Genomic DNA, 12,964 nt, shown 5'->3' with positions numbered 1-12,964 from the left:
TGTTTGTATCTGTGTGTGCCTGTTTGTCTGTGTCTATATGTCAGGTTGGGTATCAGACGCCACCTCTCTGGGGACATCTCAGGCCCTCCAAGGTATGGAGGCCTATCTCCCCCCACCACCACTTCCCCTTCCAATGGCAGACGCCCTCAGACATCGGTGCGTTGGTCGTTCTTTGTGTCTGGGGATGGGCGTCCAGGTACCCACTGGCTCACTCCTGGGGCTCGGTCACTCTGGCACAGCTGGCTGCCGGCGGAGCTCATGGGCACACCCCCCCTGGCTTCTGCTCCGCGGCTGCTGAGTGACCCCTCATCTGGGACTCTCGTCAGCTCTTTCTGGGATAGTGGCGCGGCTGCCCCTCTGTTGGTCTTCCTTGGTCTCTTGTGTTCTGGGGGCCTCTGGATGTCTGGAGTTTTGATCTCCTCCATACCTGCTTCATGCCCTGGAGGACGGGGCTGTGGCCCCCCCACACCCTCTAGCAGATCATTACATGAAGGAACTTTTTAAACCTTTTAAAAACAAGCACATCCATGCTCACAGGTGTACACACGGGTGCTCACACACACAAACTACACCCTTTTTGGCTCCTACCTCAAAGCACACTGTGTGCTGTCGATCTTACGTGCTGCAGAATAATGTTTAATATTTAGTATTTACTGTTATATTCCCATATATCATTGTGATGTTGTTTATTCTATTTCTCTCGTTTTCTTCTGCTTGTTTTCTTTTTTCATTCTCAACAGGTGATCCAGGTGATTGATAGATGTATTTTTTGTCTGCTTATTTTGTTGTTTTTATTTTTTTGCCCTTTAACCCCGTCCCTCTTCTCCACTGTTTTTCTTTCCCTCTTTCTTTCTCCCTTCTCTTTTCCTCATTCAAGTCTGTCCCGTATCTAGCAAGTGAAAATAAAATAAAATAAACAATAAAAGGTGAATCAAATGGACCATTACGGCAAGGCTGGGATGGTCCATTTGATAAAGTAAATCCGTTGGGCATCTTTCTTCGCCTTTAGACAATAATTCTGATGGCAAAAGAGCCAAATGGGACAGGCAAAAAAAGAAAAAAAAAAAAAGAAAATTTTTTAATGACATCTTCATTCTCACTGCTGATTACAGCTGGCTCAGTCTCTGCAGAATAAATCATATCTAAATTACCACACATGCAACTACAGTAACAAAGTCTAATAATATTATGAAGTATTATGTCCCGACCTAGGGTTAACTGGGACTCAACATCAATGTGCTACTCCCCACTCCAACCACTCCCAAGAAAGGCTGGCAAAAAGGCAACTGAAGGTGCTAGCAACAATTTACCTACTGATTTACCTACAACAATTTACCTACAACCGTAAAGCTCTCCAGAGAGTGCGGTGTTCTGAACGGATAATTAGAGGTGAGCTTCCCTCCCTCCAGGACATCTACAGGAAGCGGTGCCTGAGGAAAGCGGGGAGGATCATCAAGGACTCCAGTCACCCCAGCCATAAACTGTTCAGAGTACTTCCATCAGGAAGGAGGTTCTGCAGCATCCGGTCCTGAACCAGCAGACTGAGAGACAGCTTTTTCCATCAGGCCATCAGACTGCTGAACACTTCATAGACACCTCACCTTTACTACTGGAACTTCAACATTATGCACTCCACACTGTATATAAATGCCACTTGTTTTGCACAATATCCAACTACCAACCTCTGTATATTTTATATATTTTATTTTATTGTTTACTCTATTTAATTTGTAAAATATGTATACACACACACACACGTAGATATACATATTTAGTACACACATTCAGTAATGCGCATACACTCTTATATTGTACATATATTTATTCATATAATTCTCAGATTTACCCATTCTTATATTTTGCTTGTTCTTATGTTATTGTATTTTTGCACACCTCTGTTGCTTTGAAGCTCGCACACAAGAATTTCACTCACATGTACTGTACCAGTGTACCTGCACATGTGATGTGACAATAAAAGTGATTTGATTTGATTTGAGACATGACGTGACGTGAGCAGTGCCCAATATAACAAACAGCAAGGTTTCTAATTTTCCCTAAGCTTTCCTTTAAAACAAAACCAAAGAAAAGACAGTTGAGAAAAAGGGCAAAACAAAAAAGGGGGCTTCTCACTTCTATTTAACCTGCTGCAGTGCTCAGTAAATACAATGAATGCAAAATTACAAGAAATGTTTAAAACAACCAATTACAGAGGTGCTCTCGGCTCACACAACATTTCTCAATTACTGACAGCTCACACATTACAAAAACACTACAGCTCAGGGTTTTTCCACACAAAAGCTCAAAACTACGAACAACCAGCTGGCACTCTGTTGGTTGCAGAGGAGACAAGGAGAGAGGAGAGGTGGCTGTCAGCTGGAGGTTAAGAGTCTGCTGTCCAGTCAATCATCCAATCCCAACCTCAGGAGCCTGTTTGAGTCTGCCAATCACTGAGACAAGCACACACCCAGCCTGGAGGGAGGAGATTCAAGCCCTTTTTCAAGTACACGAGTCTGTACTTGCGATTTGTACAATTGGAACAGCAGCATACTTGATGATATTACCTTCCCGGAGGTTTTACTGCCATCCCCTCTTAATTTATGTTTATTTATTATACATGTATGCCTGAATAAAAACAAGCAGGCGAAATGCTAGAATGCTTTTATTTTATATTAGTAGACACTTAAAACTGACAACAGATAGCTGCTGGGGTTTGGAGGAGAATAGAACAAATATTTTAAACATAATCTGATCATTTCTGCCTTCAGGATCTCCAGGTATTAACATGCTGTTTTTGTTTCCTCCTCAATTAAATATGCTGTTTCTTCTCTGTTCTTCTTCCTCCTGAATTTAAATATTTTAATGCTAGATTTAATTTGGAGTCACCTTTTTAAATAATAACAGAACATTTTACATCAGGGGCGATATGATGGGTGAAGATGCAAAATATACTGACAGCTCAGTATTAAATAAAACTATCCACCTTAACTTTAATCTCAGCCAAAACCAATTTACTCAGGAAAATATCAAACACTGAAATAATTTAGAAGTTATCCAACTGACTTATATATCATGTTTAACCTGAGTAGCAAAAGACTGCGGGCGGTCTGAAAACAATGTGCCGGGAGGGAGTCGGCTCTTCTCGCCGTCGTCGTCAGCTATCGAGCTGGTGGGTAACAGGCATTTCCGAAAATGTCTGAGCACTTTTGATGTCTTGATAAATCGAGCAGATATTTGAAGCTTACACAGCTACATGCATCGCCTGAAAATATCTTAAAAGTTTATTTTGTGACCCAGAAAGAGTAATATTTTAAACTTTTTAGCCATGTTTCTCCGCTATTGCCGCATTTGAGTTTTGGACGAAATGCATTCTGGGATATTTAGCTGTTCCAAGTCCACATAAGTCACCATCAATGCATGCTTGATAAAACGGGCGGAGTGAGAACACATCCGGGAATGTTTTGCGTTCTCAGCTTGCTGCTTTGAATTGGAACAGTACTTGGTCTCCAACTGATGACGTATCACGAGTCTGCACTACCACAAGTACACACAAGTATGCATATTGAGACAGGGCCAAACATCCCAATGGGAAGAGCCACACATCAAAACAGGCAGCATGTAATCACAAACCACAGCATTGAATCATACCAGAAGTATTATGGAGGGCTTTCTGATAAAGCAGTAAACAATTTCTCCAGGCTAAATGATGATCTTCTGAATTTCTTATACTCCATTATCTCTCTAGCTTACAAGTTATCTGCTTTACAATGCTGCATCCAGAATCAGTTGCATGAACAGAATCAACTTTTTGGGGATTTACTAACCTGGATGATTGCGCATGCAGAAAAACATTAGCAGGGTTAAGGTAATTGGTTATTCTAAATTGTCTATAGTTGTGAATTTGAGTATAAATGGATGGCCATCCGAGAGAGCAGTTTGGGTGAGGAGAGGAAGACGGGACAAAGACACGTTGTGGAAGAGAGATTAATAATAATAACTTAAACTTAAATGCAGAGATGTGTATAAAAATGTAGGGAGTGAAGAAGAAACAATCAGTGCATCGTGAGATGCATAGAGTGTGCATCCCATGCAGCACCCAAACCCCCCATTACCCAGTCTGGAAAAGGTGAGAAGTTGCACATAGCAGGAAACAGTGAGACGTGTTTTCTGTACAGGAACTATAAGTTGCTTTACTCTCACACAGACTGTGGACCACTCTGTTTGAATATCTCCACTAAACAACATGAACATTTGTATTGTCTCATTAAACTCATGTTCAAGGCTGCAGTTATGTGTAAACAGCCTGAGAGCATCAGTAAGTCAGTCAGTGAGGCCAGTCTGTGACTCTGGAGCTCCTTCAGCTCCAATGACAGAGTTAACCAGAGCTGGATGAGCTGATAGAGTGGATGAGCTCTGTGTGGATGGCTGTGACAGCAGCTTGTCCTCTGCTGTAACTCCATAATGAGCAGAGTCAGCCTCTCCTCTCTGAGCTTCATGGAGCTGTGATGGACTTTACGAAGAACCTCTGTGAGCCGGACACACAGCAGCATGCTGATGTAGAGACATGACAACAGGAAGTGATGAAATCATAGCCCGAGGTCTCTGTCTGCTGCTCAGACCACACATGCCCAGTCGACATCCAGACACCATGAAGTGGGCCCCTCTGCTCGTCCTCCTCGGTGAGTCCCTCATTTGTTTCCAGGATAGACGTTCACAGCAGCTCAGTCTGAAACACAGCAAAGCTGACCTAATTAGAATACTTTATTAATCCCTGAGGAAATTATGTGGTAATAGTTGCTCAAGTCGACAAGAAAAGTAACTGACTAAAATTAATTAAATAATACAATATATGGCAAAGTTACAGAATATATCAAAATAGCTCAATTATCAATATCACAGTATATTACACAGATTAAATATATATTGCTGATATTGTCCTCTAAACTGCAAACCTTTGTTATTTCCCGGTCCCTTTGGATGTCACAACTTCACGTGATTCACCCAAAGGACACTGTGTGTACTCGCTAATTAAATTCACAGGAGTGACGTGTTTAGCCGCATGTTCTCCTTAAATTGCTGGCTGTCTGAGTGGTGTCCAAGAAACGATGTGGGCTTCATAGATAATTGGCAAACCTTCTGGAGGAAACCTGGTCTTGTTAGGAGAGACGGCATCCATCCCACTTTGGATGGAGCAGCTCTCATTTCTAGAAATTGTCATGGTTCTGGGTCCTTTTGACCCAGCATTTTAAGTTTCTTGTGTTATAGTAATATTTTGTATTATTGCTTATGTTCAAATTCATTTATGGTATTAGTTATTCTTTCATTTCCTGTTTAGATTCTTGAATTTTAAGAATTCCTCTTGTGTCTTTTCCCTCTGTGTCCCCTGCTGTGTGTCTATGTTTATGTGTGTTAGTCCTTGTGCCTTATTTCCCTCCTCTTTGCCCATGTCTTCCCCTTGTGTGTGCCATTCCACGTTCCCCCATCTATTATGTCCATGTATCTCCCTAGACCGTCTCGCTTCTATGGAGTATCCACATCTGCACCAGTCAAAAATGACTTAAACAAAAAAAACACAAAGAAAGAACAATGCAGTATCCGCATCTGAACCAAAGAGTAAAACAGTGAAATGTGGATTGTTAAATATTAGGTCTCTCTCCTCCAAGTCTCTGTTAGTACATGACTTAATAATTGGTCAACAAATCGATTTACTCTGCCGTACAGAAACCTGGTTGCAGCAGGATGATTATTTTAGTTTAAATCTATCGTCCACCTGGGCCTTACACAGAGTTTCTCTCTGATTTCTCAGACTTTTTATCTAATTTAGTTCTGAGCTCAGATAAAATAATTATTGTGGGTGATTTTAACATCCATGTAGATGCTAAAAATGACAGCCTCAACATGGCATTTAGTCTGTTATTAGACTCAATTGGCTTCTCTCCAAATGTAAAAGAACCCACCCACCACTTTAATCACACTCTAGATCTTGTTTTAACATATGGCATAGAAACTGAACATTTAACAGTGTTTCCTGAAAACCCTCTCCTGTCTGATCATTTCCTGATAACATTTACATTTACAATAATTGATTACACAGCAGTGGAGAGTAGATTTTATCACAGTAGATGTCTTTCTGAAAGCGCTGTAACTAAGTTTAAGAATATAATCCACCCACTGTTATCATCTTCAATGCCCTGTACCAACATAGAGCAGAACAGCTATCTGAGCGCTACCCCAACAGAGGTAGATTATCTTGTTAATAATTTTACCTCCTCACTATGTACGACTCTGGATACTGTAGCTCCAGTGAAATCTAAGGCCTCAAGTACCTGACTCTGTGGTATAATTCTCAAACACGTAGCCTAAAGCAGATAACTCGTAAGCTGGAGAGGAAATGGCGTGTTTTAAGAAAGCTCTCCATAAAGACAACAAGGACTGCCTTTTATCACCAAAGGAACATAGCAAAAATCAGACAAGATTTTCACTTGACACGGCATAGTAGGGGTTTGTTTAAAAACTCTTTCCAATGCAAATTAATTTTAGGTTGAATAACGTGATATAGATCCATTAAATCCCGAATCGATTTTTAAATATAGATATATTTTGCCAGAATCTCAGGTTAAAGCTCACAAAACTATTTCAACAACCACCAAACAGGTAAAACAGCAAATAAGAGCAGGTAATTGATTTCACACAAAGACGTAAACACAAAGCACGGATCCCCCCCATTCACTTTTGCGCCACATATGCGGACATACTGGTGGGTGCTGAAAGACGACATCTCACAGATTCTGAAGCTGCAGGTTTCATCAGTCTGACCAAAATTCACTGAATCAGTAGCAAACGAAGCTCAAAACTACTCTTCAGATTTGAAAAACATCGTCATGGATTGCCTCCTACTTTAGTTTTTAACTCCTGCACAGCTCTATTGCCCTTCTCTCTCCCAGTGTACCTATATCTCTGTTTTCTGCTTCTTATGCACCAGTCTACCGTTGTGTACAGTGTTGTTGCCTGTTTTTCTTTCAAAAATAACTTCGCCAAATTTCTGCTGTTCAATACTGAAGAAATTTAAACTTTCACAAATTATGCCAAATTGCAAGATGCTTTCCTCTATTGCAGATCATACCTCTGATCTACTGCTGAATATTTTTAAGGTTATATGCCATAACAAGCAAATCTCAAAAAGTAGGCCTGCAGTGCAAGAGTGAAGTGCTCTAATAGGGTGATATGGTACTACAAGGTCATTAAGATAAGATGGAGCCTGATTATTTAAGACCTTGTATGTGAGGAGCAGGATTTTGAATTCTGGATTTAACAGGAAGCCAGTCAAGGGAAGCCAAAACAGGAGAAATCTGCTCTCTCTTTCTAGTCCCTGTCAGGACTCTTGCTGCAGCATTTTGGATTAGCTGAAGGCTTTTCGGGGAGTTTTTAGGACTTCCTGATAATAATGAATTACAGTAGTCCAGCCTGGAAGTAATAAATGCATGAACTAGTTTTTCAGCGTCACTCTGAGACAGGATATTTCTAACTTTAGAGATGTTGCACAAATGGAAGAAAGCAGTCTTACATATTTGTTCAATATGTGCATTGAAGGACATGTCCTGGTCAAAAATGACTCCAAGGTTCCTCACAGTGTTACTGGAGGCCAAGGTAATGCCATCCAGAGGAAGAATCTGCTTAGATACCATATTTCTAAGATTTTCAGGGCCGAGTACAATAACCTCAGTTTGATCTGAATTAAGAAGCAGAAAGTTAGCGGCCATCCAGGTCTTTATGTCTTTAAGACATTCCTGCAGTTCTGCAAGATCTAGAGTGTGATTAAAGTGGTGGGTGGGTTCTTTTACATTTTGAGAGAAGCCAGTTGAGTCTAATAACAGATTAAATGCCATGTTGAGGCTGTCATTTTTAGCATCTACATGGATGTTAAAATCACCCACAATAATTATTTTATCTGAGCTCAGAACTAAATCAGATATAAAGTCTGAGAAATCAGACAGAAACTCTGTGTAAGGCCCAGGTGGACGATAGATGATAACATGTAAGACTGGTTTCTGAGTTTTACAGCTGGGGTGGACGAGGCTAAGCATCAGGCTTTCAAATGAAAGTCTGTCTTGGTCTTTCGTTAATTAATAGGCTGGTGTGAAAAATTGCTGCCACACCGCCCCCTCGGCCTGTGCTTCGAGGTTTCTGGTAGTTAGAATGACTCGGGGGTGTTGATTCATTTAAACTAACATAATCATCCTGCTGCAACCAGGTTTCTGTAAGGCAGAGTAAATCGATTTGTTGATCGATTATTAAGTCATGTACTAATATAATGATTGTGTCACAGATCTTAAAGTCTCTCTCTGTGTGTAAACAATGGTTGCAGGTGCTTCTTCAGGTCCACGTTAGTCACATTAGTTGAATGCATGTTTAAAAATCTGGTTTAGTTTTGTCTTTGGACCCTTGTGTAACAGGTTCTGGGTCCCAACTGTGGTCTGCCTGTTAGTGACCTCTGACCCTCAGTGACCTCTGACCCTCAGTGACCTCTGACCCTCAGTGACCTCTGTCCTCCTGTTACAGGTGTGTGTGTGCTGCTGCAGTCTGCACTGACTGTTTCCGCAGGTGAGTTGGTGGAAGTGAAAACATTCAGTGAGACTCCAACAAGAACACGAATACATTTATTCTGTGTGTGTGTGTGTGTGTGTGTGTCTGTCCTCCAGTGTCTCTGTCTGTCAGCCCAAACCTTCAGCAGTTCTTCAGTGGACCTTCTTCAGTGTATCTGACTTGTGTTGATGATGGACAGACAGTTGATGGATGGACAGTGAAGAGGACCAGAGGAGGACTTACTGAGGACTGTGGAGCAGCTGCAGGCTTTGGGGAGTTTAAAAGTTACACCTGCATCCTCTCAGACATCTCCGAGCCAGACTCTGCAAGTTACTGGTGTGAAACCAGTTCTGGACAGAGGAGTGATCAGATCAACATCACTGTAACTGGTACACAAACTCACTGCTCCATCTGCTGGTACAGCATCTGGATATGACTCTACTCTCATTAACTCTGTTTGTCTCCATTGGTCAGAAAAACATCTTATCCTTGAGGTTCCTGCACTTCCTGTGAGGACAGGAAGTGATGTCACACTGCGCTGCAGACAAAGGAATGGTGGCACAGTTCAGGGTTATTTCTCCATCAAAGGAAGTTCTGTTGGTCCTAAACGAGAGCACAGCATCACTAAAATCCAGCAGTCTGATGAAGGTCTCTACTGGTGCTCTACTGATGACGGTGGAAAGTCTCCTCAGAGCTTTCTGAGGGTCAGAGGTCAGATCACTGACATCGCTTCCTGTTTAAAGCCATGAATTAATCTGCTGAGCTGATAATAAAGTGACTGAATCATCTTCATCATCTCTCCTGCAGATCCTCATCTTCCTCAAACACCATCTCCCTCCTCTCCTCCTGTAAACTCTCCTCTTTCTTTTACTCTTTCCATTCACCACCCAGCCTCCCCCCCCCTCCTCCCTCTCTCCTGGTCACAGTTGTAGCAAGTGTCGTCTCTGTGGTTCTCCTGGTTCTAGTTGTGGGTGGAGTTCTGTTCTTCTGCAGGGAAATAAAAGGTGAGAAACCTGGACAGAAGTAAAAGTCCTGTCACGTTAAAAAATTAATTTAGAATGAACTGTATATTTGAATTAAACAATTTGATTCAATTCAGTTTTATTTCCACAGCACCAAATCCCAACAACTGTCTCCTGAAGGTGCTTTATATTGTAAGGTAGACCCTACAATAATACATACAGTGAAATCCCAACAATCATTTGACTCCCAGTGGGAGGAAAAACTCCCAGGAAGAAACCTCCAACGGAACACAGCACCTTTATATAATTTAGTGTATGAAAATAAGGCCAGATAATGATAAGAAAAAAGAGGCTTTTTAGGGAATACTGCTCAGTTTTTATGATGTATGTAAGAACAAGAGTTGGTCTGTCATTAACATGGTTCTTTTACATTTTGAGGAATCGAGGTTTCTGGTAGTTAGAATGACTCAGCTGCTTCATTTAAACTAACATAATCATCCTGCTGTGACCAGGTTTCTGTAAGGCAGAGTAAATCGATTTGTTGATCATTTATAAAGTCATGTACTAACAGAGACTTGGAGGAGAGAGACCTAATGGTTAATAATCCTCAGTGAGTTGTTTCCTCCTTTGGGGCTTTTGCGGTGGTTTGATTAAAGTCAGTGGAGAGCTCCTCCTGTGCTGATGAAGATGATGATTATTTGTTTGTTTGTTAATTTATTTCAAACATGTAAAAAAATATTCAGGTACATTCAGTAAAGAAAATAAGAGGGTGAAAAAATTCTATACAAAAGTCAATACATTTCAATATTGCTACCGTTCTGATTCATTTACATGTTGAACGGGAGTGGGAAGAAGTAGACACCTATTTAATCCCACCCTTTTGCCATAAGTTATTAGTTAATTTATTAGGAACTCCTCCTGTGCTGATGAGACTCTGTGTAATGTAGGAGCTCGGGGAGAAGACCTGTGGAGGTGTGGTGGTGACGTCTGTCTGAGACGGAGCGTCTGCCTCTTCTGTGAGTCTCCTTCATGTTTCCTCACATGTATCATCTGTGTTTCCACCACTGGAGGGCGCTGTGGATTATTGATGTGTGGGAACAGTAACCAATCACTGCAGTATGAATGGTTCTCCTTGGTCATGTGAAAATTTGATCTCTGATCAGTATGTTCTTTGTTTTCAGGCCTGTTTCTGCTGACTGCTGCAGGTGAGCTGATATTCCTACACCAGTCTGTCCTCATCATGACCTCCGACCTTTGGTGACCTTTAGCGATCTCTCACCTTTAGTGACCCCTGTCCTCCTGTTGCAGGTGTGTGTGTGCTGCTGGTGAGGTTTTTTTTTATTTTTTCTACAGGTGAGTGACAGTAAAAACATTCAATTATTTTTCTGGTTATGTGTCTGTGACGGTTCTCAGTCATCCAGTTCATCGTAGTGTAAGGAGCTTGGAAAGAAAAGAAGTTCCGTCTTCACCAAGGCGTTCCCAGGCCAGCCGAGAGATATAGTCTCTCCAGCGTGCCCGAACCACCTCAGCTGGCTCCTTTCGATGTGGAGGAGAGCAGCTCTACTCTGAGCCCCTCCCAGATGGCTGAACTTCTCACCCTATCTCTAAGGGAGAGGCCAGCCACCCTTCGGAGGAAGCTCATTTCCGCCGCTTGTTTCAGCGATCTCGTTCTTTCGGTCACTACCCACAGCTCATGGCCATAGGTGAGGGTAGGGACGTAGATTGACCAGTAAATTGAGAGCTTTGCTTTTACGCTCAGCTCTCTCTTCACCATGACAGACCTGTGCAGTGTCTGCATCACTGCGGCCGCAGCACCAATCCGTCTGTCGATCTCCTGCTCCCTTCTCCCATCACTCGTGAACAAGACTCCGAGATGCTTAAACTCCTCCACTTGGGGCAGAGATGAGATTCTGAGGCCACCTAACTGAAAGCCCTCCGCCACTTGGCTGCACCTAGAAATCCTGTCCTTAGAAAATTATAAACAGATTCGGTGATGGATGGATAGATTCAGATAAACAATCTGTAACACATCCCAGATGTACACATTTCTTGAAAAAGTAATGAATTTTGTAAATTAATTTGACATTAGAAACACAAGTCAAGGCTTTGAGTCTCTTGACTCTTCCTCTATGTCTTTCTCCTTTAGGTCCTCCACTTCTTTTTTCTGAGTCTGTGCTCAGACTCTTCTGCCATCTAGTGGTCTTCTGTCTGTACTGCATCTCCACTGGTCTGCTGCTGTCCATCTGCTGTAGCAGGAAGACACGGAACAAACAACCTGTTTCCATGGAGATGACCCAGCGTGATGGAGGTCAGCGTTTGCAGCAATTGGATGAAGAGTGTGATGATGTTACTGCTAATATCACCACTGAGCATGCCTTCTGAGCTGCAGAGGCTGTTTTACGATGAAGTTGTGTTTGCTTTCATGGTGGATGTTTCTGAGTGTTCCTGGATTCATGTGTTCATAACTTTGATGTGTAGCTGCTGAAGGTGAATTCTTTAAATGACTCCAACCTCTGCTGGGCTGTGTATGAGCAATCAAACATCTTAAAGGGTTTTTCTGCCTTCAGCTTCTTGTAGAGTCATTAGCTGAGCTCACCTTTGCTAGCATGAGTGTATTTTCATCAGAAATCTCTTTGGTAAAGCTGCTGAACAAAAAGCTGGATTATGTCATTTTACAGCTTCTAACCTGAAAGCTGGCTGTCATACACAAGATATTCTGTTAATATCAACATAAAAGGCAGACACAGACACACAGAAACTGTGTGTCTGTGTCTGATTTATCACACAAAGTCTCTACGACTGATTTTGTACATATGTGCATGTGTGTTGGAGTGTTTGGAGCATCATCAGTGTCTCTGTTATGTTCAGTGGCAGGTTGTTCGTACAGTGCAGCGAGGTCTATTCACACATAGTCAATGTGTTAATAATGGCATAACAAGTAACGGTGTCAGATCTTTCTCTCCATTTTGTGGGTGCAGGACCTTGTTCGAGTGAGAGGCTAGGCAGGGACTAGGCGCAGTGGTGATCCAGGATTACCCCATGCACATTAAAACAGGCTAAACAAAGAATAAAAAAGAGACGGTATAGCAATTCAGATTCAGATTCAGAAGACTTTATTTATCCCCAAGGGGCAATTAAGAGACTGACCTTGCCGACCGTACATACAATACAGAAGCATCACATTGGGGATAAACGCTCTCGATCTGAAAACCTAAACCAGTGTCTCTGGTGAAGTAAATAGAAGGGTGGAAACTAACGGTGCTAACAAACTCTTATGTCTCTGGAAATCTAACGGTCTCACAAAAATAAAGAGATTAGTTATCCTATCAACTAGGTTGGCTGATTGTGGACAAACGCTGAGGTAAAATCATCAAGTATTGCTTTGAGAGCTCCAATAAAACAAACTCCTAAAGGTAAACCTG

The 12,964-nt window shown here is 41.9% G+C and overlaps 1 protein-coding gene across 1 annotated transcript; it reads left to right on the top strand.

The window, feature by feature from the left end:
* The first annotated feature begins 4,645 nt into the window (after positions 1-4,645).
* On the top strand, positions 4,646-11,924 carry LOC146362331 (uncharacterized). Its single transcript, XM_084920115.1, has 7 exons — positions 4,646-4,676; positions 8,557-8,598; positions 8,697-8,969; positions 9,055-9,306; positions 9,423-9,584; positions 10,724-10,747; positions 11,689-11,924. Exons 1-7 carry the CDS (start codon positions 4,646-4,648, stop codon positions 11,922-11,924), a joined length of 1,020 nt encoding a protein of 339 aa, XP_084776241.1.
* The last annotated feature ends 1,040 nt before the right edge of the window (positions 11,925-12,964 follow it).

This window comes from Perissodus microlepis, chromosome 22 (assembly GCF_051167445.1).
Source record: "Perissodus microlepis isolate ML-2025 ecotype Zambia chromosome 22, ASM5116744v1, whole genome shotgun sequence".
Classification (NCBI taxonomy): Eukaryota; Metazoa; Chordata; class Actinopteri; order Cichliformes; family Cichlidae; genus Perissodus; species Perissodus microlepis.
Note: the sequence above shows the minus strand (reverse complement) of the source record. Positions and strands in the feature narration are given on the sequence as shown.

Excerpts from the sequence above, each read along its gene's own strand:
- LOC146362331 (XM_084920115.1), top strand. The coding sequence starts at position 4,646 with ATGAAGTGGGCCCCTCTGCTCGTCCTCCTCG. Across the intron at positions 8,970-9,054 it reads GATCAACATCACTGTAACTG|AAAAACATCTTATCCTTGAG; the intron begins GTACACAAACTC and ends TCCATTGGTCAG. Across the intron at positions 9,585-10,723 it reads CTTCTGCAGGGAAATAAAAG|GCCTGTTTCTGCTGACTGCT; the intron begins GTGAGAAACCTG and ends CTTTGTTTTCAG.